Source organism: Falco naumanni, chromosome 13, assembly GCF_017639655.2.
Source record: "Falco naumanni isolate bFalNau1 chromosome 13, bFalNau1.pat, whole genome shotgun sequence".
Taxonomy (NCBI): Eukaryota; Metazoa; Chordata; class Aves; order Falconiformes; family Falconidae; genus Falco; species Falco naumanni.
In genome coordinates this window covers 18,470,958-18,497,273 of record NC_054066.1, presented here as the reverse complement: position 1 = coordinate 18,497,273, position 26,316 = coordinate 18,470,958, and the positions used below count along the sequence as shown (strand labels likewise).

The 26,316-nt window shown below is 45.9% G+C and overlaps 1 protein-coding gene and 1 long non-coding RNA gene across 6 annotated transcripts; one reads left to right on the top strand and one right to left on the bottom strand.

Moving 5' to 3' along the window:
- Window positions 1–49: 49 nt before the first annotated feature.
- IQCG (IQ motif containing G) lies at window positions 50–23,432 on the top strand. The gene is made up of 10 exons (XM_040613175.1): window positions 50–160; window positions 4,696–4,843; window positions 8,247–8,491; window positions 9,656–9,784; window positions 11,847–11,928; window positions 18,706–18,867; window positions 19,533–19,607; window positions 21,222–21,353; window positions 22,589–22,690; window positions 23,187–23,432. Exons 1-10 carry the CDS (start codon window positions 129–131, stop codon window positions 23,328–23,330), a joined length of 1,251 nt encoding a protein of 416 aa, XP_040469109.1. The 5' UTR covers window positions 50–128; the 3' UTR covers window positions 23,331–23,432.
- On the bottom strand, window positions 14,526–25,762 carry LOC121096744. Of its 5 annotated transcripts, none has more exons than XR_005830678.1 (6): window positions 23,643–25,762; window positions 21,672–21,918; window positions 20,050–20,199; window positions 18,730–18,849; window positions 17,358–17,640; window positions 14,526–16,148 (listed from the first exon to the last, which is right to left on the bottom strand). It is a non-coding gene; the product is annotated as an uncharacterized LOC121096744 (long non-coding RNA). The 5 variants fall into 5 exon arrangements; XR_005830677.1 differs by lacking the exon at window positions 23,643–25,762 and adding an exon at window positions 22,322–22,580; XR_005830675.1 differs by lacking the exon at window positions 23,643–25,762 and having other exon boundaries at window positions 21,672–22,580.
- Window positions 25,763–26,316: the final 554 nt, after the last annotated feature.

The following is a 26,316-nucleotide window of genomic DNA, read 5'->3' as shown; positions in this document are numbered from 1 at the left end:
GTCCCTCGCCCGCTCCCCCGCGCCCCCTCCCTCCCCCGGGCGGCGATCCGGGCAGGGGCGGCCCCAGCCCCGCCGTGCAGGCACCCGCACGGGCAGCCCCGCGAGGCCCCCGGAGCGTGGGGGTCGTCATGGAGACGGGCGCCACCGCCGCCGCGTCCCGGTGAGCGCTGCAGCGGGCCGCGGCCGCGCCGCTCCCAGCACCGGCGGCGGGCGGGCAGGCGGGCGGGCGAGCGAGGGGGCGCCCGGCCCGGTACCGGCGGCCCAGCTGCTGCGGGCAGCGCCCTGCGGACGCCCGGGGTGGGAGCGGGGGGTAAATCCCGGTGCGTGGGTGGAGGGGAGGCCTGGCAGGGCGGGCGGGGCCGCGGGCCGGTGGCGGGGCCCGGCTGCGGCGGGGGGGACGCGGCGGGGGGCTGCGAGGGGGCGGGAGGCGGCGAAGGGCAGCTCTCGGCGTTTCGGGGGGCGGCCGGGCTCGGGGGGGCTCTTCTGATGGCTGCCTCCAGGCCCTGCCTGCCCGCCTCCGGCCTCACCTTCATTAGTGAATCATCTCAACATTTTATTCCCGATATCGCCTTGGTGACAGAAAACTTCATTTCTACACTCAAATCCCTGTAATGAAAATTCACATTCCTGTGTTTTCCTACAGAAGAGCAGGTGGAAGCATGTATTTACCCGTTTTCCCACATCAGGGTCATTCACTCCTGATTTCCCTCACTTCCCTCAGCCAGAAATTCAGATGCATTCTCAGAGCACTTTCAGTGATTTAGGAACTTACTCCAAATACAAAATGTGCCCTGGCTGTCTGGACTTTCCCTGTAACTTTGTTCCTAAAGTGCCTTAAGCTGCATTTGAACATGTGCCCAGAGCATATTTATGAAAAATTGGACCTCGGGAGCAAAATCTACCATCATCTTGTCACTGGCTGGGCCTGGAGACCTTCAACCTGGACTGAGGAATTAAATCCTGATGCAGGAGTACAATTAAGTCTATCTGTACTTTGCTGGGCCAGGGCAGAAGCACTCAATGCCTTGTAAGCATGCATAAGCAGAGGTTTTCTTTAAATAAATTAAATTGTTAGGAGGTAGGAGCAAAGAAGGGATGAAACATGAATTCTCCAAATTATTCTGCTGGCTTCTATTTTAAGGAAAAGGTAGAAAGCAAAGCAATGCTCAGTAATCTACCCACTTAACAGTACCAAATGTGTGCTGGGAATCTCTGCTCAGAGAAAGGACACAATCCCTGCTTTGAGGAGAATAAACTACCTGTCAGAACACTCTTTTCCAGCAGTGGAGATGACACAGCCAGTAAATGCTCCCTAAATCTTATCTTTAATGTCCCATGCAGATTTAGTCCCATATGGATGTACAGATAAAAGTAGCACCATGTCTTTCACTCCTGCGCTCAGCTCTCCAGGGTTCTCATCAGTACATCCTTAGACAGCAGGAGCAAAACGTCTCTCTACAGTTAGTCCTAAATTGCCAAAACCAAGATTACTTCAGCTTTTCAGGGTTTCTTTTCCTCTCTCTCTCTCTCTCTCTTCAGATGAGCAACTTACATTCTAACATTTGAGTGGTAGGCAGAGTTTTGTAAGGGCACAACTATTTTGCTTGCCTAAGAGATTTTTTTTTTTGTTAAAAACTAAGGTATTTCTGATTTGTGGCCCAGTCACTGCTACTGTGGATATTCCAAATCTCTCTTTGCCAATCATTTGCAAAATGGAGCTAAAGAAGATGTAGTGTTCCCAGCTTCACATTTTATCACTGGAATTCATTGGTATCTCCTTAATCAACTATAAGGAATGCTGTAAAACATGCTGCCTTTGAAGCCTTTTTAGTTTATCAGGCAGCAGGATGGGAGAAACATGCATCCAGGACTCTCACACAGCAGAGGGAGTTGCAATCCCCAAAGGAACAGGAGGCCAGACCTTTTATACAGTTGTTTTAAAAATTATTTCTTGATATGTTTTTCTTTCCTTTTAGATCAGCAGGGAAAGAATGTCAACCTAGACTCTTGGGGCAAGCTTCACATACCTCTTTTTTTTTTTTATTAATGCAGTTTAATGAAGGAGTTCAGCAAAGCACAGTGATTAAGGTTGATGCCAACGGCTGCATCAGGATGGTCTGTGGGCACTGTGTAAACGCTAAAATCCAGGGAGAGCAGCTGACTATTTGCAGTGTTTCTTAATGCCCCAGACAGTGGTTTCCTTCTCACTTCCAAGTCAACATAAGCCCAGAGTGTGCTGGCTTGGCACATGCATCTGCTGAGTGAGTATACGGTTATAGGAGGAGATACACAGGAGGAGCAAACCAGCAGGCTTTAGAGAAACATTCCAGCTGTGAACTTTCTTAATGCATATTAATATCTTGACTTAATTCTTTCTTGGACAGAAGCTGCTGATGGGATAAAGGAAAAGTTGTTGCATCCTCCTTTGTTTCCAAAAAAGTCACTTTTTCCTATGAGAGCTGCAAGTGTTGTTTCTTCTTTCAAGAATGCTGTTGTAATCATCTGTCACAGCTATCTCACAACAGATCTTTTTTCACTGTATTTTTAGCATTAGGACTCTACATGTAATAGATTATCCTTATGTTGTTTAGACTCAACATTTGGATCACAGATTTTTTAAAAAGATAAAAACAAGTAAAACTTTTACAAATATTTTATTAGTGCCTGTTGACTGGAAAGAGACATGATCCGGCTTTCTCTATGTAAAAATACTTCATTCATGCATCTCCACTTCTATCATTGATTTGAAGGTTGAAAAGAAAGGAAAAGTGATGGGTTTAGTTTATTACACACATCATTAGCTATTTATTTGTTAATTATCAGATTTCTACCTCAAGCTGTAGCATTTTTTTTTGTATTTAAGAGAAAGAGAAAAAAAATTCAGAAGCAAAATGAGGAAATCAATTCCTGCTTAGTCATAGGTGGCCATCAAAAGACCTGAACAGTGGGAATTAGGTAAGACAATATAAATACAAGAAGAATAGTAAACATATTTGTAATATTCAGAATCACTCCTTTGCTGTTGTCTTCTCCTGCCATGATTTAAGCAAGCTTCTTGAAGTAATTTAGGGTGCCTCTATGATTATCATCTCTGAAAGGCTGTTCTGTATCTTCACCCATGCAGAAGTTAGAGACCTTATCTTAATTGCCTGGCTATGGGGAAATTATACTCCTTTGACCCTGGACCAGTATTATCCTTTAACTTAAATAGCTCTGTCTCTCCCTGGTATCTGCTCTTCATATATTTACATTATAGAGAGTAATCACAACCCTCAATTCTTTTAACCCCTTGTAAAAGGGAATTTCTATTCCCATGATCATGCCACTAGTCGCCTTCTGTACCTGTGCTTGTTTTTAAACACAAACAACTAGAAACATGCACCATGCCTTATATGAGGTTTACTGAAGCCTTATGCAGCAGCACTAGTACTTCTTTTTATCTGCTGAAAATAGCGGTCTTGCTACATCATAGGACTTGGCATTATTCGTGGTTCACAACACTGGAGTCATGCCACCCCTGAACCCTCTCTTCCACCCTGTGCTCCCACCTTCATAGCAGAAACTCTTGTGAAAACCCTTAATGCAAGACTGTGCACCTGGTAGTCTTGCATTCTAAGTTATTATTCAGTTAATCAAAGAAAAGGGTCTAGGCTGAAAGGAGCAATATTCCAGTTTCATTGACTGTACATATAGCTGTCATGAAAAAGATTGCCACTCACACAGGCTTTTTATTGTAGTCTCATGCACAAGGGGAGCCATGTCCTATTACAAAGGACACTACATTTCAATACATTGTATTAAACAACTTACTGTAGGAGTCAGGGACATCAAGAAACAAATGCATAAAATCTAAGTTATATTTGTTTGGTTTACCTACTCTGTTCTGATAGAGATCTAATAAAACTGCACTGAAAAGTGGCCCGTGTTTTATGCAAGTGAAATTAATTTCATGTTCCAATTGTAAATTATTTTCTTCAACAACAACAAAAAAATATCTTTGAGCAAGACAAAGGGATGCTTAAGTATACATGTGAGCAAGACAAAGGGATGCTTAAGTATACATCTGAGCAGTTTCATATTTGAAATGCATTTTAAAATAAAACAACACAGAATGTTAAAGATAGTTTACTTAGTCCAGATACTGGTTTTTGTTTGACTTTCAGCATCTTAAGGTGGTAACAGTTCCTGCTGAGGGGACTGGGATCATAAAAGTGTTAAGGCTACGTAGTAATAACAAGGAATGATTAGAGCATGAAGGTTCGCCATCTGAGATTTTATAAGGTGTGGATATTTTTTTTCCTTTTAAAAAAGCACCTTCATTCTGTTGTTTCCCAAAGAGCAAAGTCCATCATGAAACACTGTTTCCCCTTGGACTGAATGGTGAGGCCACCTCACCCAGTTTGTGACTTCCATACCCATTCTCTTCTCAGCCTGTCTACCTCAATCTACTGTAGGAGGGACCAGGACCTACTTTGTTTTGTGAAAGCTAAATATTTCCACTGTCTCTGAATGCAGCCATTAGCAGAGCATGGCTCCCCTCATAAACAGTGTATGAAAGGCTATAAACAAAGCTAGGGAAGTATATGAAAGGTTGCCAATACTACTTCAGCTCTACCTTTAGTTTAAACTACTGTTACTAACATTACTAACACCATAGTCTTTCTCATTGGTACCTTTTGTCTTTGTTCCTCTTAGCAAGAACACAGAGACTAAAGAAATGGAAAAATTCACTCATCTGGAAGCTCTGCTGTTTACTGCTGTGCTGGAGAATTGTGTGGATCAGCTCTCAATTCTTGGATATATCATGCCAGTTTCATATGAGGGCAAGACAGACTTCAGCCACGTATGTGTCTCTATCCTCCCTGCTTAAAAAAAAATTATTTTTTTTTCTTGTCTTGGTTTTATATTTTCTACCACCATTTTTTACAAAATCAGTTCATATTTTTTCTAAGTGCTCCATGACCCTTGAGTGAAGAAAGACAATGAAAGTGCATGGCTGATCAACTGCAGCATCACTGAGAAGCCTCTGTCAAGATTTTGTGCAAAAAACTCTATTGACCCAAGATGAGGTTCCTGGGCTTATAATTTTAAAATCTTGGTGGTTAGATGACAAGCAAAGCATTAGGGAAAAGGAAGAAAAACATAAGGTTCTTATGTAGATACAAAAGAGTAGTATATTTGAAAGTACTCAAACCCAGGGTAATTCTGTTCCTCTCTAAGTCCATGCTAAAGTTCCTTTAGTCCCCGCAGACAATGAATTAAGAAAGATTCCACTTCAAAATATGTTAGTAACTACCCATTTTCAATGACCATTATTAATTAATTGATTTCTAATAGGCATCATAACTAACAGGGCTTGGGCAGAGATACAAAGAGCAGAGAAGAAGCCCTAATTCTCAGGCAGAGGTGTGTTGCTGTGGAGGAAGATGTGATATTTCTGGTAGCTGATAGACACATGCAACAGGATGGGACAGTCTTGAGGGGTAAACGGTTCTAAGTTCTGTTGTCATATATTTGAAGTGACATAGCAGATGGTTTCCAATTTAAGCCAGTTTGAAACTTTTTTAAAAGGAACTCAAAAAGTGTGTGACTAGGATGGAAATAAAAACTGGGATCTGAGTTTTCAGATCCAATGCTGTTTGCTCTGTCTAACGTACCACTAAGAATGCAAGAGGAAGGTAAATCAATATGTTATTTTCTACGTGTTTCCTTTCCATACCACCTACTTTTCAAAAATCCAGTGCGAAGCAGCAGAAACTGGTGTTTCAGTAAATTTTAGGGCGTGAACGATGCTTAGACTGTGCAACAGAGGGCACTCCTCCCCTAAAAGAGTCCTGTGAGCCAGTCTCACCTGCTTCCAGAGGATGCTTCTCCCTCAGAGACCTGGGTGGGAAACCTCTTTGCCAGCAACAAAATCACAGAGAAAGAGCATATATCTCGAGGACAGTAGGAGTTCTTCAGACACACAGACTGAGGTTGGTAGACCTACTAAAAGTACACTTAAATTACAAAGAAAACACCTTAGCTTTTCTCTTCAATCACAGATGCTCATTTTTACCAAGTCACTACTTAAACCACAATTTTCTCACAGACTATAAACCCTGCTTGTGTTCTTAAAGATGCCAAAACAAATCGAGAAGGAAACAATTTTGAAACAAGAAAATGGCTTAGGGAAGCTACTTGCTAACTTTGGTGCTCTGTAATTTGATATTCCTCCTCGTTTCTCAGTTTACATTTGTCTGTTACTGTATTTGGAGAAGACTTGTATTTACAAAGCACCCTGGAGCTCTGTCAGTCAAACAAATCAACAACATTTTCAAAGACTGACATCTAAATTTCGGTTGATGACAGTTTTGAGAGGATTAATTACAGTGTTGGCCAGCACCTCATCGATTTTCCAAATCAGGGACTTTGTACATTGCTTCACGCAGGGCATCCCCCAGAGGAAAGCTGCCTTTCTGTTTGCAGAATTTTGGGCAAAAAGACTAGCAAAAAATAAACAGCTAGGAGAATACATGGATGGTAACACATGCAGTTTACAAATCCCTTGCTCTTACATAGTTATTTGGTAATTATTAGTGTGCAAGTCCCTACTGTTTATAGACAATCCAGTTATAGCCTGTCTTGAACTTTCCCAGACATTAAAAAACATCTGTCAGAACATTCATAAAATCTACATGATATTAAAGCCTGTTTGCCAAACTCAGTTCTTTCTGAAGTACAGCCATCACCAGCAAACTATTTAAACCTTTTTTTTTTTTCTAGTTAACAATGTAATTTTCATTGGTCTGTGTATATTTTGCATGCGATTCATTTAATGTAAATTGAAATGTCCAGAAATTAAGCATGTAGTCACTTAGACTTCTTCTGTAGTCAGTGGTGAGTCAGGCACTGCCAGAGGTAGATTCATCCCATCCGGAGATGTCCCAGATACTCAGAACTTGGAACGAAGCAGCCCCTTGCAGTGCCCTGCTCACTGCCCTCGCAGAGCACGGCAGCGTCGCAGGCCACTAACGGAGCCTCGCTCGACAAGTAACTTCTTGGAAGTACTGGCATACACAGTTGCTGCCCTGACTGCTTATTACTCTGCCCTCTGTGCTGTGTTGGCACAAACGTGTGCATGTGGTTGTGGAAGGATCTGGACTGTGAACTGGTGCTGCTAAAAATGAATTATTTTTTTTTCCTTTTTGCTGGAAAATACTTCAGCTCAGTGAGTCCTTTAATCCATTTCCCCAAGCAGCCAGGGTGGGGAGTAGGCAGCTCTGGACTGGGGTGGGGCTGCCAGTGACTGCGTTACTGGCTTCAGTGTACTGCTACTAAGTGTTCAGCCACAGAGATACTGGTAGACAGGCAAGAAAATGTTCTCTTTTAATGTCCCAGTGCATACACCTACTTTCTTACCCATAGCACATAAATCAGAGAAATTCCTAGAAGCAAGGGCTCAGCCGATTTTATAGCGTGCTTTTGCTTTTCTGGGACGTTTTCTTTTTTAATAAAATTGTGCACAGCCACAAGATACCTTTCCATGTTGAAGAGAACTGACAATATTTTGAACTTCTTCTTTGAATTCATGTTATACTTCCTCTGTTGTCACTCTCAAAAAACCCCAGCTAAGTAGATGGCTGATGCCTATCATTTATTTCACACATCTCAGCTCTTGTTATAACAATAATATTGTAGGGAAATGTCATGGTGACAAGCAGTGGGAAATAGCCAAGATAGAGAGAAGGCAGAGGGGAAGCAGGCTAACAGTCTTCCAGTACATAAAAGCTGCTGCAAAGAAGAATGAAATTATTTGTTCTCCTAGAGACTAGGAGAAGCCGCCAGGGGCTCAACTGCAGCTGATGAGAAAAAAATCTTTCTTATGGTAAAGATTGTTGTGATATGCTGGCACTGGCAGAAGGGTGCGTAATCTCCATTGCTGGACATCATTAAAAACGTGTCGGGAATGACAGTCTGAACCATCATCTCTTGGGGCAGATGAATTCACCTTTTGAGGCCTTTTATAGCCACTTTAGAACTTTTGATCCCAAAAACTTTAAGAAGTCTACATTGTGTGCTCAAAGCTAACCCAAGAGAAACATTTCTGCTCTTCTACTCTGTGCAGAGTGTAACATACACTATCAACTGCTCTTAGAATAGCTTCATTCTAGATTATTATTAATTTTTCTTCCTCTCAGATAATGATGCAGAGGGTTTATTTCTACTGCCCAGTGTGCAAGCAGGTCTCTCTGATTCCCTTTTAGACTGGCATCCAGGAAATGAAAGAAATCAGAGAGACCCAGAAGGAGCTGGATATTAGCTACCAAGAGCTTATGTCAGCAAGGCAAGGGAGTGGGGAAACAGTTACCTTCATGTCTCTGAAAAGCAGCAAACACGAGCAGCAGCTGGGGAAAACTGAGGATCTAAAAAGAATCCATCATCTTTCCAATAGGGCCATGAAAGACAGTGCTTTGTCGGTAGAGAATCTCAGAAAGATTCAGGCTGACAGGTGAGTGAAGCACAAATATGGTAACTGTGGGGATGCTCGGAGCTGTAAAGTTCTCAGTCAAATCTCTTGAAAGCAAAAATGCAAGTTCCCTGCTCACCTGCTGCTGGTGTACCTCAGCCTTGGTCCAGAAGGAGTACCTCTAAAGAGAGCAGCGGGGTCTAGCTTCATAGGCCATTTAGTTCTGGCCTTTGCTTGCCTCTGGATGCTAAGTAATGATGATCAGTTTATTTTGAATGGAGTTGCAAAATACTACCCAGAGTATAATGGTTGCTTGGGTGGAATTCACGCCAGATACTTACTACCAGTGCTGAAGTTCTGGTATCTGGACTCAGGCTCCCCTAGCAGGTATGTACAGACAAAGTGGGATCTGAGCATTGTCTCGTGAACTCACTTATTTGCAGGGCACACAGAGCTTCTATGGCAGCTACAGCCATTCTTTATAGAACAGATAATATATATAAAGACCAAAGAGTTTATTTTTTTTAAAAATAAATTTTACTCCTGCACCTAATCCAGTGCCTTGATTTGCAGAAGTACCAGCAGCCTTTGGTTTAAAAGATGGACTGGGGAGCTGAGCATTCAGTATGCATTTTTCTGCATCCTGGCTTCTGTTCTTTAATGTTATTTCAACAAAAAACTTAAAGAAGATGCTAACACAAATGAGGAAAATGCAGCTAAAATATAAAGACCATATGCACTATGAAATTCAATAAACTGGGCAAGCCCATGGATTTGTTAAGATCAGCTTAGGGCTGTACTGGGATATTTTGACACCCAGATATCCCTTCACAGACACACTCATCTGCATCCCCAGGTCTTGTTTTCCAAGATCCACCTATCTGTCACCACTACTGCAGGCCAGCAGCCTTCTTCCTGGCTGGCCATGGCATGGCATGGGTATGTTTTTGCCTCTTTGCTATTTCCTAGACTAGCATTCGGGACAGCATTTTAAAATTATAAGTTATGAACTCCTAATACAGAGTTCTCCAGATGTACAGGAAGCAGATACCATGGGAGAAGCACTCCTGAGTTTGATAGGACATAAGAACAGAAATGGGATCTTATATTTCCTTCCCTTCTTAGCTGTAAACAATAATGGATAAAGGCACCAGACACTGTATTACCAGTACCTATAAATTACTGTTGTGTTCCTTTTCCTGGCAGGCAGTATGCAAGTGATGTAATTACAATTACTATGAAAAAGATGCAGGAATTGGGAACATTTAATAGCCTGACAGAAGCTAATGAGAGAGAGAAGGCAAGAAAGAACAAGTTTCATGACATCCTCATGAGGTTAGTGCTGTGTTCAGCCTCTTAACTGTGTTCAGTACTTCCTGCTTAGTACATGCTAAGACGAAAAAAGCCACAACCCAAAATACAGAATGGATTCCGCTTTTTCAGCTTGAATTATTCTGTCTGCTTTACAAATTGCATTTCTTTCCCCTTCAGAAAGAAATAATGGATGGCTCTGATGATGATCTGAGCTAGGAATTGCCTGAGCTTTGACCAGACTGGACACCAGTGTCTGCATTAGTGCAAATGCTGCCCTGTATCAATTAAAACAATGCAACGTAGGAGCTCCCTGATCTTTAACTCTTGTCCCCAGCGAAAGCCAGAGCAGCAGAGAGTCTGTTCAAATCAGGGCCAGCAACATATGGTCTTTAGGTTATGTGGTGCTCAGGAGAATCTGCTCTGACCCATATGCTAATGTGGTCCCTTTTCCCAGTAGCAGCAAGGGGCTAGCACAGATGGTGACAGAGGCAGTTGTCCTATTTAAAGCTAATCCACCAGGCACTGCACTATAGATCCTCTTCTGTCCCCAGCCTCACAGGGTACGGGTTTGTTATCAACTCAAACTGGGGATTCCTTAGCTCAAAGTTCTGTGCACTAAAGGTATGGAGTTTTTTTTAGCATGTGAAGCTCTGGTTCAATCTCAAACCTGTCAGAGAGAATAGCACTCATTAGAGAAGTATTTGACCATTTTAAAGCTACTTTGTTCTGAGTAGCAGCTCAGGCCTATCACTGAAGGTAGACAAAGTCATGATTTGTCATGAGTCCAACCTACTGGAGCAGCTCTGGTGGTGGCTCAGGGGTCTGAAATGTGTGATTTCAAGCACAAAACCCAACTCTTCCACTGTCTAAAACCAATGGGTTTATTGTTTATCCATGGAAGGGACAGAAAACAAAAATGAAGGCAACAATTCCTTGTGGAATAACTATCCAATACTGGAAGGTGGAAAGGAGCAGACCAATTACAATTAGAAAGGACATAATACTTTTTATTCCGTTCTGGCAACCATATCTAGTCAATATATCGTCTGTTCTGCTATACATTCTTTTCATGGAATTCCCTTGATCTGTCTTTCAATATAATTTATACTTGCCTGGTTTTGTGTCAATATACTAGTCTGAAAGCAGTCTGCAGTAAGGATGGAACTCTTTATCAGGGGCTTTTGTTCATTACAGTCACCCAGCTAAGGGCTCTGAAAATCAAGTGTATGTTTGATTGTAAGGCTGGGATATGGTACAAAGTCTCAGGTATGAACTGTAGCATTTACTAGCTTTAAATCAAATCATAAGCATAAAAACTTAGAAAAGCACTCCGAGTGAAGATAAGAAGACCTAGAAAGTTACTGCATTTGAGTTTTTTTAGACAGGTAGACACCTCTCTAGCTTTTGGCTTTCACTCGTATCTCTTCATGGATCTCAGAACCTGAGGCAATGTTTTTTGAAAGACTGAAAATAATTTTGAAAGAAAGAAAAAATTCTCCATATATATAATGAAACTTACACAATTTGGCACTGTCTGCTGATTAGGCATGCTTTTTCACAGAATCAGGGAGATTTTTGCCTGAAACGCAGAAGTAGTTACTCAGTGAAGGCACCTTCCCTCTGCTATAGGAATTGCATCATCCTCAACTCCACTCCAGGCTTCCAAGAAGCGCATCCCCTGGGTTTTGGCTTATTCTTCCTTTCATTCCCATCTTCCTTGCTCAGTCTGTGCACCTCTTCTTTCAGGATTTATTTACCAAGTCACTAGCTTTGGTGAGAAGTCTCTGTTTCTGACTTGCAGATGTGCAGCCTCCCTGAGGCTCAGTGAAGAGATGAATGCCTTTTTTGCTGCTCAAGCCACAGGAAACAGCTTGTCTTCTGCTGGTTTGAAGAAGGAGGCTGAGCTTTTGTGTCCGCTCCTTCTAGTTCAGTTGTTAGAAACTCATTGAGAGAGCGGGATCAGTGGGACAGTGTTCAGCTAGGTGCCACAACGGATCAGGAGACAGGAAGCTCTCCTTCTAGGTCAACAGCTCTTGTCTTTTTTGATATATTTAAGTGATTGTATTTTCCCATTTTTCTTCAGGGAGGAGGAAGGAAAGGAGGAGATAAAGTCACTCGAGAAACAGCTGCAAGATGTCAAGAAACAAACTGAAATAGAACTTCAGGTGAGATGACTTAGCACTGGGCATCATGCCAGGGGGGAAGCCTGTTAGCAAGCTTGCCTCTGCTGCCCAGGAACTAGCATTCAGATGAGAGGACATGTGGCATGTATAATGATCCATCATTTAGGAATATAGAAGCAGAATAATTGCAATAAAGATCTGTAGTTTTAATAAGCCTGTTAATGACTTTAAGAGCAGTGTCCGGTGGCCTTCAAATGGGAGCTCAAAATGCTCATAATCATGAGAGACCATGATCAAATTAGAATACCACAAAAACACTGCTGGGAGCAGCAAAGCACCGATATCTGTGATCAGTAAGAAACAGGTTATCTGTAGATAGCAGTATCTAAGGTTCTGTTATACATATTCATGCAGACGTGATGCTTGGCACAGAAGAAATTGTGATGATGAAGGACAGGGAAAGAAGATGCCTGGCATAGGGGCACGTCATTTTTCGACTTTGTCTGGTGAAAATGTCATGGTGTTATTCTATTTTCCTAGGCTTCCAGATATTAGAAAATCCCAAATGTAGGAGTTTTACAAAAGGGAAAATCAATGTTATTGCACATATGCTGTCAACTTGATCTTTCTGGAAAGCTTCAGCCCTTCTGTCTGCAGCACACAAATAGTGCATGCATGCACACTAAATGTGGGGCATTCTGGAAATGTCAGACTTGCTACAACAAATGCAGATCAATTGAATGGCATGTCACTGGTCACTAGGATGCTCACCAGACAGCTCGGACTTGATGCTCGTGAGTGCTTTGCAGCACAAGCACACACAGTTCTGTGCAGAAACATGGAAACATAGCCTGGCCCTGCTGAGGCAGGAAAGAGTCTGTGATAGAAAACAAGCAAAAGGTAGGCAGGTTCAGAGCTATACAAGGACAGGAAGAAGGAACAAGAATCTGGTGCTTGGTTCAGTACTGAGAAAGAGAACAGCAAGGGCATCTGAGGAAAGATTTGCTATCACTGAATTTTGTCTTTGGACAGAAGCATGGACAGTAATCGAGCCAGGATATAGTTGGCTACAGAGAGGAACTGACATGCTGGTGAAGTACAGTTTATAGAACATGAAGGTTTTGTGTTGGCAGCCTGGATGCATGTGCAGTGGAAAGTTTAACTGTAAATACAGGATGGCTGCAAGAACATGAAGGATCTGTTTGCGCTGATAGCGTATGCAGCTGTCTATAACTGAAGAAACACCAGAAGTCCAGGGGAGATATTAGAACAGCAGAGAAGAAAGCAGGAATGTACAAGATAGGAAAATTCCTTTGGGCCAGTACTCATCTACTAGTAGAGATCCTGGAAAGGCATAACGTACTGGGAAGCACAGCAAGATGAAAAGAACACTGGAAAAAAACCCATGTGGTCGTAACAGAGAGGAGAAAGAAGAAGAGTCGCTGAAGAAAATGGAGAATAAGCAATTTAGGGGACAAACCAAGGAAGAAGAGTGGTGGCAACTAAAAGAGAAATGCAGGATGAACTTTCTTCCCCTACAGATTTGAACAGAACATCTAAAGGATGTAGAGGTCAGAGCCAGGACTGAGAAGGGGAGCTGTATACCTCAATATATACCTACTGCCACTGGAAATGATATGAGAGCCTATTTCCAGGCCCTATGGGACAACCCAAAAGTCCCTTGACATCTGTGTGGCAGACTGTATGTTGTCCGTTTGCTTCTGCACATTGTTCCTTCTCATTCAGATTCTGATGGCTCCCGGGAAGCTCTCGTTCTCCCACTCCCCTAGCTAGTGCACATGATGAGGGAGTGCTCCTCAAACCTCACAGTGTCGGCGCACACAATATACGTACCTGGTTCTGGTTTAATGCCTTGTCAGGAACTGGTGTACAGGGGGCTACAATCATCCTGTCTCGCACTAGCAGCAATGTTGTGGCACTGTGCAGTCAGGCTGGGCGCTTCTCTGTGTCCTGCCCTGCACCCCTCCTACCTCTTGCAGTCATAAGAAGGTATGTAGCTCCCGTCCTGAGAGGGTGCTTTTCTCCGTGTTCTTTCAGTACTTCCTGCTAATTTGGCTCTTCCTTTTTGCCTCATCAATTGGGATCTGCACTCATCTGGGATTTTGTTTTTATATTTCCAGCTTAAAAGCCCTTTTCTGGGCTTCCTTATAGTTTCAGCTTTGATAACAAATCAAAGACAAGACTACTTTCAAGTACTGCTTTCCTCCTGTGCCAAAAATAATGGTGTCTCACTATGTCTCCCAAGGGAGAATAATTTCTATTCGCTTCATATGGGATTTTCCCATAGGCAGTTTTACAGACACTTGCATTATCTGTCACCTTGCCAACTAATTAAGAACAAAAATACAGATTGCTGATTTTGGAGTACTTTGAACAACAGTAATGCACAGACCTGTAGACAAAAGCCTACACGGTTGTCTCCAGTCTAGTGGATGAGAAAACAAAAGCAAGCAAATCAAATCATGGAACCAGAAAAACACGGCCTTTACTTTATGCATGCTGCCTGTATCTTTGTATTTTCAATCTTGCTGCCTCTTAATGAGATGCTGATTAATGCTGTATTAGCCTGCTCGGCTCATTTTTCTTTTTAATGGAACACAAATCAATGCTGAATATTCTTATTTATTTTGTTTTATTTTCTCTTGGAAAGCACGGATGTCTCTAAAGGAGCTGAAATGATCAGTGTGGTTCTGCTCTTCCCCCTCCATGCAGGAGCATCACCGATGGCTCTAGTTTGGCTGCAGGAGTTCTGTTTGCTGCTGCAGTGTTCACTTTCTAGCTTGTACAGAATTACTCACTTCCCCTGGTTTCCTGGACAAGTGATGGCAGTCTGTACAGATTCTAAAGCAAGTTAATATTGTATAGGATTATATAATTTAACATAAAAATGCAGGAAATGTAAACTTTAGAATTCCTGCATTGGTATTCACCCGAAGGCTTTTTATCTCTTGTAGATTTTGTGGTATACTCATGCCATACATGTGTCAAGTCACGGTATAATTTTGTAACAAGCAGTAATATTGCAGGTTACCAACCGGACAGAAAACCAAGACGTTGCACCACGGTACCAGTGAAAACAGGCTTGTAACTTTTATTTTATGTAGGCTGTCATAACACACCCAGCTCAGCTGTATCACTGCACCGCTCGATGGTGCTTTTAGTAGCGCGACAAAAATCCATCATGTCAGTCTGTTATCTCTCCCAGGAGGACAAAGGCATCAAAGAAGTGTTCTGGGGGAATGTTTTAAACATGCACTCACTGGTGGAGTGGTTTCCAGTGGAAAAATGCACTAGGCGATTACACTAGAAGGCACAAGGTTTGTGATAGTCCTGAGCTCCTGGGTGACTTCATTCCACTGCTGGCACAGCCCCAGGGCAGCTCAGCAGGACCCAGAGCTGGTGCGCTAGATCCAAACCCGGCTCCAGAGGGACAGGACTTTTGACAAGAGCGCTGCTGTCCTCAGGTCTGCTCCCTCTGCCAGCAAACTGCCCCTCACACGGCTTGCCCCCTCAGTTTTGGGGATCGGAGGCGAGCTAGCGGAGGGCTGCAGAAGCCATGGTGTCAAACCGTGTGGCCTTCCAGGCCTGCTGTCCTTTTCGCTGAGGCATTTCTAGGGGTGGTGCAGCATGGGGATGTTCTGGCAGCTGGGACAGAAACGCGCTTACGGCCTTATTGAAGTGTCTGTAGGGCTGCACGTTGTGGTTTCGGGGGGAGCAAGTCCAGGCTGCAGCAGGTGTGTAGATCTAAGCGTATCTTTAGGCTTTGCAAGCTGAGATATTGCAGCTGCCAGGGGAGAGACCTGAGCTCATACACACTCGGTGTGGAAGCCAGGAGGCAGGCAGCAGGGCGCTCTGCCCGCACGATCCTGCCTGCATAGAGCACAGCACCCATTTCCCTGCCCCCTCCCAGTGCTTGCCAAATGGCGAGCACTGGGTGCGCTGCTGGTAGCAGGGGGTTTATCCAGCTGCTGGAGAAATTCCTCCGACTGTTTACGCCTGTTGGCTATTTTTGTAACTAGCTGTATTTTAAGTGTCTGTAAATACTAACTGACGTGGAAGAGCTGAGAGATCTAGGTGACACTTGCAAGACAGATAAATCAAAGTAAATGAAAATACAGGAGCACACATACCCTCTCCAGCTAAATGCAGCTGCTTTTACAGCCAGACAGCATCTGTGGGGCAGACTCCTATGGCACCGGGTGGTAACAGCAGCAGACAGGCCTCTGAGCTGATTCTGTGAACTGAGAGATCAGAACAAATCAGCTTGTTTACCTGCTTGTGAAGCAGACTGGCTCTTGACAACTATTTCCTGGGTTTTGATCTTGGTCTCTGCCAGTTTTGTGATAGTTTTGTACACATGGGGTATGATTTTGCATCTTTGGTTTGGCAGTTTCGACGCTGAAGTCATCCCAAATAAGCAGCCCAGAGGCTTACTGCATTAACTATGAAACTGCTCTGTGTCCTGGCTGGGACCTTTGCTATGATAAACCAGAATTAATTAATATTAACTCATTTTCCCAGTGCCTATCCCTGAAGCTCATGGAACAGCATACTCTACAGATGGTGTTCATGGCTTGTGGGCATTTACTACCCACAACCTACTAACAAATGTGCCCCAGTTCTGCAGTGCCAGGTCCATCAGCTGGGCTGCAGTAGCTGCCCTCTCCAAGCGAATGCGTTGCTGTAAACCATCAGTGGGGTTTTGCATTTCATTTCCCGTCTGCTTTGGGTTGTGTAACCAAGCCCCCAGACTCCCCACCTCTAACGAAAATGTTTTACAATACCGCAGACCAAATCCAAACCACAGACATGCCATACAACGAAGAAAACAAACAGAGCAGATGGGCCCCCGTCCCAGGCTCGGGGCACTGGAATCAAAAGCACTTTTCCCTCTGCTTTACTAAAATACAAAATAGAAAATAATCTGGCGAAGTGTTCATGCTCTGCTCCACCTCTCTAATATCTGAGTACTCTGTGATCTGGGCTGAACCCTTTTTTCTGACCTGTTTGCAGATCCTTAGCAGATAGCAGTAACACACTGACATCAGCAGCGCTTGGCTTTGCTGAGCCTCAGTGTCACAAAAAATGGGTGTTCTGCATTCGCATCTCCCCAGTCTCTCTGCCAGCCTCTCAATTTAGACGTAATTCCGCCATGACACAGGCAGACAATCTCAAAGTGCTACGTTCACCGCCCGTGTCTCCTGACCAGGAACACAACCCATCCCAATGCCCACCAAAATGTCATACCAGGGAAAATAAAAGCCATTACCAGAAACCTTAACAGGGCACAAATAGGTCATGCCTGTAGCTGTCTGCAGTCATATGATGATATGGCTGTAAAATAGTATCTGATTTTGGAAGCCTTCAAAAAAATGTGAATGTCTGACTTTCTAAACCCACAAAACAGCATCAGCCAAGGCCCCTAATTGCCCTAAGCCTTATAAACTTACTTTACTCTTCCTATGTCCGACAAGGGTTGCAGAGGGAAGGATTTTCCTTTTAACTGTTCCAAAGTCTTCTTATAAGGAAACCTTTTCCAAATGAGTCATGCTGCAGAGGCTTTTAAACACAGCACTATTGAGCTGGCTTCCTCCTGTGGCATTTTTCCATGTTTACACAGCTAAGGAATGTGATGGTGCTTCAGAGACAAGATACGTGGGCTTCAAAACATTTAAATGCCAGCACTTTGGTATTTCATCTTCAGCTGCGAGGTCTGGCTGATGAATGTCAAACCTGTCACAGCATGGCAGGAAAGCAAAGAGAAAGGCTGTAATGGAGCAATCAGGCGCCAAACCAGAGGCGTTAAGATTGATCTTGCATAATTGCACAGCAGACTTTGATGACCTTTTAACTCTTAATACAAAAGTCTAGAGTTTTTCATTTTACAGGCAGTTCTTCCAAGTTCCAGCCCCAGATTAATGAACTTTTATCTGTTAGTCAAAGAAATTCATTAAAAAAGAGTAAACAAAACAACAATCCCAAATAAAACAAATGCACTTTGCTTCCTGAGCATGCTCCAAAAGCCAGACAAATAGACACACTGGCTCAGGATTCTTGCCGACGGGGGAGCTTCCAGGGACAGAATTCCCCCAGGAAAGCTCAGTTCCATCGTGAAACAAGGCACAGGGAGAGGCTGGAAGCTCATAGCCAGCTTTTCCTTGGTACTTCTTCCTCACCCTGGGTGTATGCTTTTATAAGAAAGCGGGCACCATCTACCTGGTAAGATTTCAAGAAAGAACTGTTTAAACACGCAAGTAAGACAAGATTGGATTTTCACCTGTTCCTAAGGTGATATTTATACAGTTGCTGCATAACTAGAAAAAAATGAATCCAAGCAATAGAGTATACATTAGGAAATCAAACTGCAGCTTATGTGAGGCTGAGGCATTATCCTCATCTTACAGATGCTCGCTCACTCACTGAGACAGCCTAATCCAAGAGGTTAGTAAGGCCTAACTTTAAGCAGTTGAATTGTTTGGCTTCTTTCATGCTTCTAACAGGCATGACTGAATCCCTTCCTGGACCAGAGACCAGGCGGCCAGGCTTCTTGTCCCACTCTGTTCATCATTCCACCCTCTCCAGACGTAATCACTCCTTGCTGATGGGCTTATTGCCTTCTGTGTGGGTTACAAATCAAACTTCCCTTTGAAGTAGAGGGTGAAATGGAGCAACATTCAGGGAACGTGTGAAGCTTATAAACTCAGAAGAGACCAGGCTATCAAGGAGTGGAGAGATTAAGAAAGTGAGCTGACCGCAGTCCCTGGCCTTGCTTTTGTGCTTCTTCTGTCTCCACACCAGAACCGAGATAGTGTGATTCTTTACCTCAAAGACGAGCTCCAAGAGATGAAGGCCAAAATGAACATGGAGAGCTGCTACGTGAAGAAAAGCACAGACCTCCAGGTCCACCAAACCCAGAAGAAGTGCAGCAATGCAGAGAATGCCCTGGACATGGAAATTCAGGTAAGCCCTTCCCATGGCCCCTACGGGAAGGCATCTCCAGCTCCTAAGGAAAAAGTCCTCCCTTACTCCCTAGATGCCCTTTCTGTTCCCCATCACAGTCGCCAACACAACTGTTGGAACTGGATCAGGAAACTCATCCAGGTTAGAAATCTTTCTCTTTTCCATTGCTTCTCTGTATGGTCACGCACACAGCAACAGCACAGCTGGCATGGCTGCAGGGGACAGCGGCTGGAGGCAGGGACTGCTTAAACTAACACCATGGTCAGAGAAGCAGACCCGTAACTATGTCCAGGGGCCGCAGTTACAAGGCTGTTTAGCAACACAAGCAGCCTAAGCTCCCAGCATGGCCCACAGCACATTATGCTGATAGAGCTGTTGATGCGGTAAGGTGAGCTGGAATAGAAAACTGTTCTGGTTTTGCAACCTTTTTGTTGGTTTTTTTTTTTTTTTTTTGACTGATCAAGTTCTGATCTAGTTGTCCCTTTTTCATGGATGGCCCAGGGGCAAGGACTGCCTGGGTTAATTTTGTCACTGGGAAACATGGCTGTGGACTGCACAGGGGGCTCCTGCACTCTTGCTCGCCAGCTGGGCTTTCGGCAGCACCTGTTTGCACACACGTTTGCACTGACATTGTCTCTCGTGTTTTCTGTCTGCGCTGATCACAGAAGTTGAGGAGCAAAACTGAGGAGGAGATGCGAGTCCACATGGAGATTGAAAATTTCCTCAGGCAACACTATAAGGTATGTGTGACTGTCTGCTAATCCTTAAAATAGCAACTGATAAACATTATACCATCAATTAGTATCTAAAGAAAACCAGTTATTGCTCCATCAAATTTACCAGGTTCGTGATTGCTACTGTTTGAATGACTACACATCCTCAAGTGTTAATTAACCCAGCTCTCCCAGACTTGGGATATGCTACATTTGGATACATTTCCTTAAAATTAGAGTTCATGTAATGATTAGCATTGTTTATTTGGGTGTTACGGATTTTTCCTCCCTCAGATAGTTGTATTCAGCTAACTGGAATTTTATTCCTTGGCAGTAGCTGGGACTCCCAGTGACCCCATGAAGAGTGCAAGCGCACAAAGCGAGGGCAGCCCTTTCACAGACCCAAGTGTTGCACAGGGGGGGCACTAAGGAAGAAATAACACAAACTGCCAGCCCGGTTTTACCATACCTTAATCTGAGGAAGAAGCAGGGTTGATAATTGCCAGCTCACAATTATTGTAGCCATTTTCAGCAGCAACCATGAATGTCCTTGTGCTGTTGATCCAGAGGTTCAGAACTTCCCGATCGTCAACAGCAGAGCCCATTACAGCGAATAACACTGGAAAGAGTGTCATAAACTGTATGATTGGAAGAAAACCTCTACTACCGCAGGGTACCTAACATCACCACCAGTATAAAATTTAATAGAAGATAATAAATTTTAAAAAAATGTAATCCGAGTGCAAAGAAGTGCTGTATCTTGTGAGCAATTAAATAGTGTCCTCTATATCCCAGAGCCTTAATCTGATCAGCGCTTCATAGTGAGGGGACTTTCTGGGCACAAGCTGCAGCTTATTTGACCTCTACCAGACGGCAAAGTACAAGCCTCTCTGTACTCAGGCAGCTGGTGGCTTTATAGAGGCACACAGAGAAGAGGATGACCATGCCCTCCATCTCCCTTGTGTGTCCAGCTGTGATGCTGTAATGAGATTGATGCTTTTCCTCAGATTATTTTTCCATGCAAGCAACCGTGGTTGTTGCTATGGAGAAGTTACTTGTGAATGGGAGGAAGTCGTCTGGGTCACGGTTTCAGAAACACCTGCCCTCCTATTCACGAGTGAGACAAAAGCCAAGTTCACAACCTGAAATAGCGCGAAGTGCTGTCCCCTGGGACCTTATTCCTGGTGCATTGGGCTTAATCCAGAAAGTGAGTAGGGAGTCAGGCAGAGGATAAAAGCTTTTGCACCAAAAAATTCTTTTTCTTAACCCCTCCCCCTCCCTCTGTATATACATGAAGAAGGGCTCCTGGTTGTCACTTACTTCACCAGGGTTGACTGTGCACAAAACTAACACCCAGTGCTTCTCCACTCCTCGTGCACCTCTGGAAGTCCAACTTAGTCTCTCTTCATCCCCAGTCCAGTTCTGCAGCTGCTGTGGTGAACCCAGTGAAGGGCTTGCAGGCCACCAGTAATTTATCACTAGGCCTAGGGGTTTGACCCTTTCAAGGTGAGAACGAAACACTGACCATGCAAAATTTACGGGACCCTTACCACCATCCTGACAGCAGGCCACACAGCAGTAGCAAATCTTTCCCCTGTACCCTCTTTGTACTGTGCTGAGCACCACTCTGTCCCCATGCAGAAGGTGGAAGAGGAGCTGGAATACTGGATGGACAAGTATGAACACAGCATAGATACTAAAGATGAAGAACTGAATGCCCTAAAAGCATCAAAGGCAAACAACTTGGAAATGCTGCAGAGAATTGCCAAGGAGGTAAGACATTCAGCACCATGTCAGTGCTCAGCCACGCAAAACTGCATCCCAGTTTTTTTCCTTCTCTCATTCAGATAAGGAACCAGGACCATGGGGAAAAAAAAAAATAATCTTGAGGTGTAGGGAGGGTTTATAAGCAGTGGTCCTGGGAAGGCAGGGACCGAGTAGTCAGTCATCTTCTATTTGTCACCTGTGACATCAAGGAAGGATGATGATGTTTCCCCTACAGCTATTTTCAAATACCAGCAAGCTATCAGCGAGCTATTGACAGCCTTTGTGAGGGGCAAAGACACTGTCCCACCCGTCCGTATGCCTCACCTTAGTTTGTTACCTGAGTCTGAACAGATCTGCTCCTTCCAGCAGCACTGGGGTAAGACAGGCCGAGACTGGAAAAGGCAGCTCATCCTTTCCTGCAGATGCACGTTCACAGCGGCACAGCTGTTATAAGGGAATCGATTCCAGTTAAAGCCATTCCTGTCCCACACTGGTTTCTTGGTTAACCTCTGGGCTCTGATCACAGCTTGCAGGCACAGTGGAGCAGGTGGCACAGGGCAGAGAGAAATGTCTAGAAAAAGGGGTGTTTTAAAGCCAGAAGGAATTAACTTGTAATCATTCCTTACTGTCACTGGGTCTGAGACGATGGTACCGAATTAGAAGTTTCCCTGCTTGTGGGCTTATTTTTCACTCTGTACACTGTCAACTCAGCGTCCCAAGTGTGTTTGTTCATCATCTGCTGCCTAGCCTGGGGGAGCACGGCTCCGTCCTACCACCATCTGTTGCCTGAGACGCCATCAGACAGCCATTTCACAGCACAGGATCAGAGGGTTAATTACACCCAGGTGGCAAGAGGTTTCACTTTGGCAGCAGCTCTCAGTGCCTTAGGACTGACAGTGGTAATGAGCAACATTTGCCATCTGGATTTGGGAAGGATCAAGTGAAGGAGGTGGGGGAGGAAGGTCTGCGCTCACACGTCACCCTTGGGCTGCCGCGGAGCTCCCTGGTGCAAAGGTGGGAATCCACACCGCATCCCACGGGCCGGAGCAGCCCTGGCTGGGCTGTGAAAGGCGTGAAGGTGAGACCAGCAGGCAGCCAGAGAAGACTCCTTGCACCAGGGTCTGGGTGAGCCCTGCCCTGCTCTGGCAAGCTGCTGGGCAGAGTGAGCCTCGAAGGTTGGCCCTGCAGTTTAGGGGATGTGTTTTTCATGCAGCTGTTGCTACCCCCGTGCTATCTTGCAGTGCCAGACATTCGAGGAAACCATCATCAGCGACCGAGCAGAAAAGGAGGCTAAAAGAAGACAACTAGAGCAGGACGCCCTGGAGCTGAAGAGCATCCTGAAGGTAAAGGGCAGCGAAGCTGAGGCGGTGCTGCTCCGTCAGTAGCTGGGAGTTCACACCACAGGCTTTGTTCAAGCAGAAAACAGCCCAAGACAGTTGGCTGGTGCGGGGCGGCACAAGCAGAGGACAGCCAAAGCCTGTCCCCTTGCACTGGGGCAGCTGCAAAGCCAGCAGCTGGCTGCAGGTCTGAGAGGGGAACAAAAGGGAGAAGCAAGTCTCCTCAAATGGCACGGGGTTGTGCCCATCACACAGCCCCGCTGCACGGGCGATACAGGGAGGGTCGTGGGGCAGTTCCCACATTTGTCCCCTTGCCACCAGCAACAGATGCCCTCAGCCCACACGCGGATACCGTCAGCATAACCAGCACAGGCCCAGCTGTTGCTCCGTGGGCCAGGGGTGCCCTCCTGCAGCTGGGGGGTGCAGGAGAGGCTCTCTGGTCATTGAGCTGTACAGGTACCACAGCAAGCGATTTCTCCTAAGACCTCTCTCTCTCTTCCAGCTGCAGGCCTGGTGGAGAGCTACAATGGTCCGCAGAAGCCTTGGCCCCTACCAGGCCCTCAGGAGGATGCGGGAGAAACAGCTATCAAAGCAGAAAGAAAAAGGGAAAAAAGGAAAATCTGGAGAAAAGAAAAAGATGCGTTAAGTAAAAAAAGTGGCTGCAGCTGTGCTCCAGGGCTGCTGCTGGGCAGGGCACTGTGGCCTCTCTGTCAGACAGGATAAAATAAACCATTTAACAGAGCTGGGACTATTCTGCAGAACACAGTTCGTGACAGACACAGTTAAGGGGAGGCTGCAGTAAATCTTAAAGGTCTTGAAGCTGGCCTTGTGCAAAGACACAGTTTCTGCAGGAGAAGGGGATTTCCATCAAAGCACTGGGAAATGCTGTAACCCCAAAGTGCTTTATGGAAACGTGACGGCTAGCAGGAGGTAACCTGTTAACAGCCCTGTAACTCACCTGCACGGGATGCTCCGCACCGAGAACCCCCTCTGCAGGCACCAGAGCACTGACCGCGGCCGAAGCACCGGCGTTGGCTGTGGCTCTGTGTCAGGCAGGGAGGCCAAGTCACCCGCGTCTGGGCTCGGGCCGCACGGTCCCCGCCGGCAGCGCTGGCACTGGGTCAGCAGGGGAAAGCCGCTGACAGTTTGCAGTGTAAACACCAGGGCAGTCAAAGCGCGCAGGTTTCCACTCCCACAGTCCTGCAAAACGTCGGCGCATAGACAGAAAAGCTCCAAATACCTTCCGATCATGGGAAGGTGCAGCGGGAAAAGGCGGCCGGCCGCGCTCCGGCGGGAGCCGGTCTGTCGCAGCCGTACCCAGCACCCCGGCCACCGGCTGCCAGCGAGGCCAGGCCGCAGGCAGGGCAGGGCGCCAAGCTGCAGCGGAGCAGCGTGCTGCTTTTTTAGCCGGGAGGGGAGCCCCTTCTCCTGACATGCCCGTCAATCACACGCAGGCCTGTGCGCAGAATTAGTCCCGCGGTGGAGCTGGCTGGTTTCTAACACTCCCACGCAGGAGAGTGAGCTCAAACCACAGCCAGTCTGCTGTGCTCTGTGACCAGCCCGTGCCAGCGCTGCCCAAACATCCTCGTGTCCAAGCTGAACTGTGCCAAAAGCACTGAAGTTCAAGTGAGACCGAAATCACGAGCGGAGACTGGCTCAGAACGGGCTGACCGGGAGCGAAGGGGCTGGTGCCCAGCGCTGGGGCAGCTGGCTGCCAAGGGAGCGCTGACGTTTCGGACACCCGACAACCCCGCATCAGCCGTACCAGCATTACCGCCGCAGTGGCTGCTGGCTTGAAACCAGACCGCGTGCCCACCCCAGCAGCGGTACCGGAGTGGCGATCACGTTTGCTGGTTTTCTATGGTCCCTACGTGGCGGCAATAACAGGGATCCCACGGGTGCCACGCTGGCAGGAGCCGGGCCAGGGCCGTGCTTACACCCCACGCCTGCCCCATGGCTCCTTGCTGCAGGAAGCACCTCGGAGCACCCGCGGGAGTCACGTTCCTAATTTTAACGCTTCTTTTTCATGCCTTACTGACTCGGTACATTTCATTTGGGGTTAGTGGTTTCCATAGGTGGCAGGTGTTAGCAGGTGACCCGTCTGGGTGGAAGGAATGAGGTTTGATTGCAAACTCTGCAGAGGTTTTGAGCTAAGGAAAACGCAGGACAGAACGGAGGGGCAGTAATCTCCGCTGTTTGTATGGAACTCCAGGCACACGTTGGTCACGCAGCCAAACTGAAATCTGAAACATGGCATGGGCCGGGCTTTGCTTGCTTTTCAGCAGAGAACGAAATACAATTCTGAGGAAAAAGAAGGGGGAGGGAAAAAAAAAAAAAGAAAAAAAGCAACAGTAGCACAGGGTTTGCTATTCTAGGAAGGAGGGGGTGCTGAAATCTCAAGTCCCAAAACAAGTGTCCTGGCCACCAGGGAGGGGGGTGGTGTGATGGGGACAAAGGTTTTTAACCCACCCCAACCCCCGGGAGCTTACCCTGCCGGGTGGGAGCAACTCACTCCTGCCTGGGGACCGTGGCCCCACTGCAGCTCCCGCGCGCCTCCTCGGTGGCACCGCTCTCCCGAGGAGCCTCACCTTGCTCGGCTGGAACCGCAGCGCAGCTCTGTTCCTTGGCTCTACAGTTGTCCAGGAAACACGCCGAGCAATCCAGGGAGCAGAGAGCAGTGTCCCAGAACCGGGGAGTTTGGAGGAACTCTGCCAGGGTTGGGACTGCTCGTGTTTTCCAGCTACGGAGAGATGAGATGGAAATGCACATCCACGGTCCCTCCTGCACGGAACAGCAGGAATCACAAGGCCTTCGGAGAAACTGGCTTCCCGGGAGGTGAATGGCGAGGAAAGGCTGGAGGTTGGGAAGCTGGTTAGGAGGCGGCTTTAGGCGGAGAGGGAGAAATGAACACCTGGAGAGAGCTGGGCAGCCCTCAGGAAGGCAGGAATGAGTGTCCCAAGTGGCTGACGGAGTCACCAGGAGGTCAAAAAAAGACACTGTGGAGCTTGGTGGGCAGGGACAGCACCACAGTGGGCTGCGGTGTGTACCAAGCTGGGAGAGCTGGTGGGTCTCTGGCAATTTCCAGGCCTTGCTTTTTTTTTTTTTTTTTAATTTTAAATAATAAAAACTAGCTATGAGGAAGGAAGAAGAGCGGAGCAAGTATTTTGTCTAATAATAACAAACCTTTGAAATGCTGTGGGGGCATGAAAGCAGGGCTGCAAATTTTACAGATCAAACCCACGACAGGATAAAACCAAGCAAAAGATGACAAGGGCAAGGAGCACCGGCAGCAAACTCCCCACACCTGGAATGTACGCTTCACCGTGAGAAGGGCGGAAAAAAAAAAAAAAAAAGGTGGGTGGGGGTGGGGAGGGAGGAGCAAAGGATTCTGTACAAAATTGCTGCCTCTCACTGTCTGGGGAAGATGAAAAATATCCCTGAGAAAAAGCTCCTGATGTAGCTGCAGAATGTGTGTAAAAATGCCAGAATTTTTCTACCCTGGCTAACTCTGAAAACTAGAGACACAAACCAGGTCCACCAAGTGCCAACGGTGACGATGTGGAAGGGGAACAAACACCCGACATAGAGGATGTGACATTCATTGATGCAACAGAAAAACAGCAGGATAAAAC

What these genes read in the sequence shown, in the direction of transcription:
- IQCG (XM_040613175.1), top strand. Translation starts at nt 129, where the DNA reads ATGGAGACGGGCGCCACCGCCGCCGCGTCCCG. An exon ending in GCAAGACAGACTTCAGCCAC is followed by an intron (nt 4,844 to 8,246) that starts GTATGTGTCTCT and finishes ATTCCCTTTTAG; the next exon opens with ACTGGCATCCAGGAAATGAA. An exon ending in TCCTCAGGCAACACTATAAG is followed by an intron (nt 19,608 to 21,221) that starts GTATGTGTGACT and finishes GTCCCCATGCAG; the next exon opens with AAGGTGGAAGAGGAGCTGGA.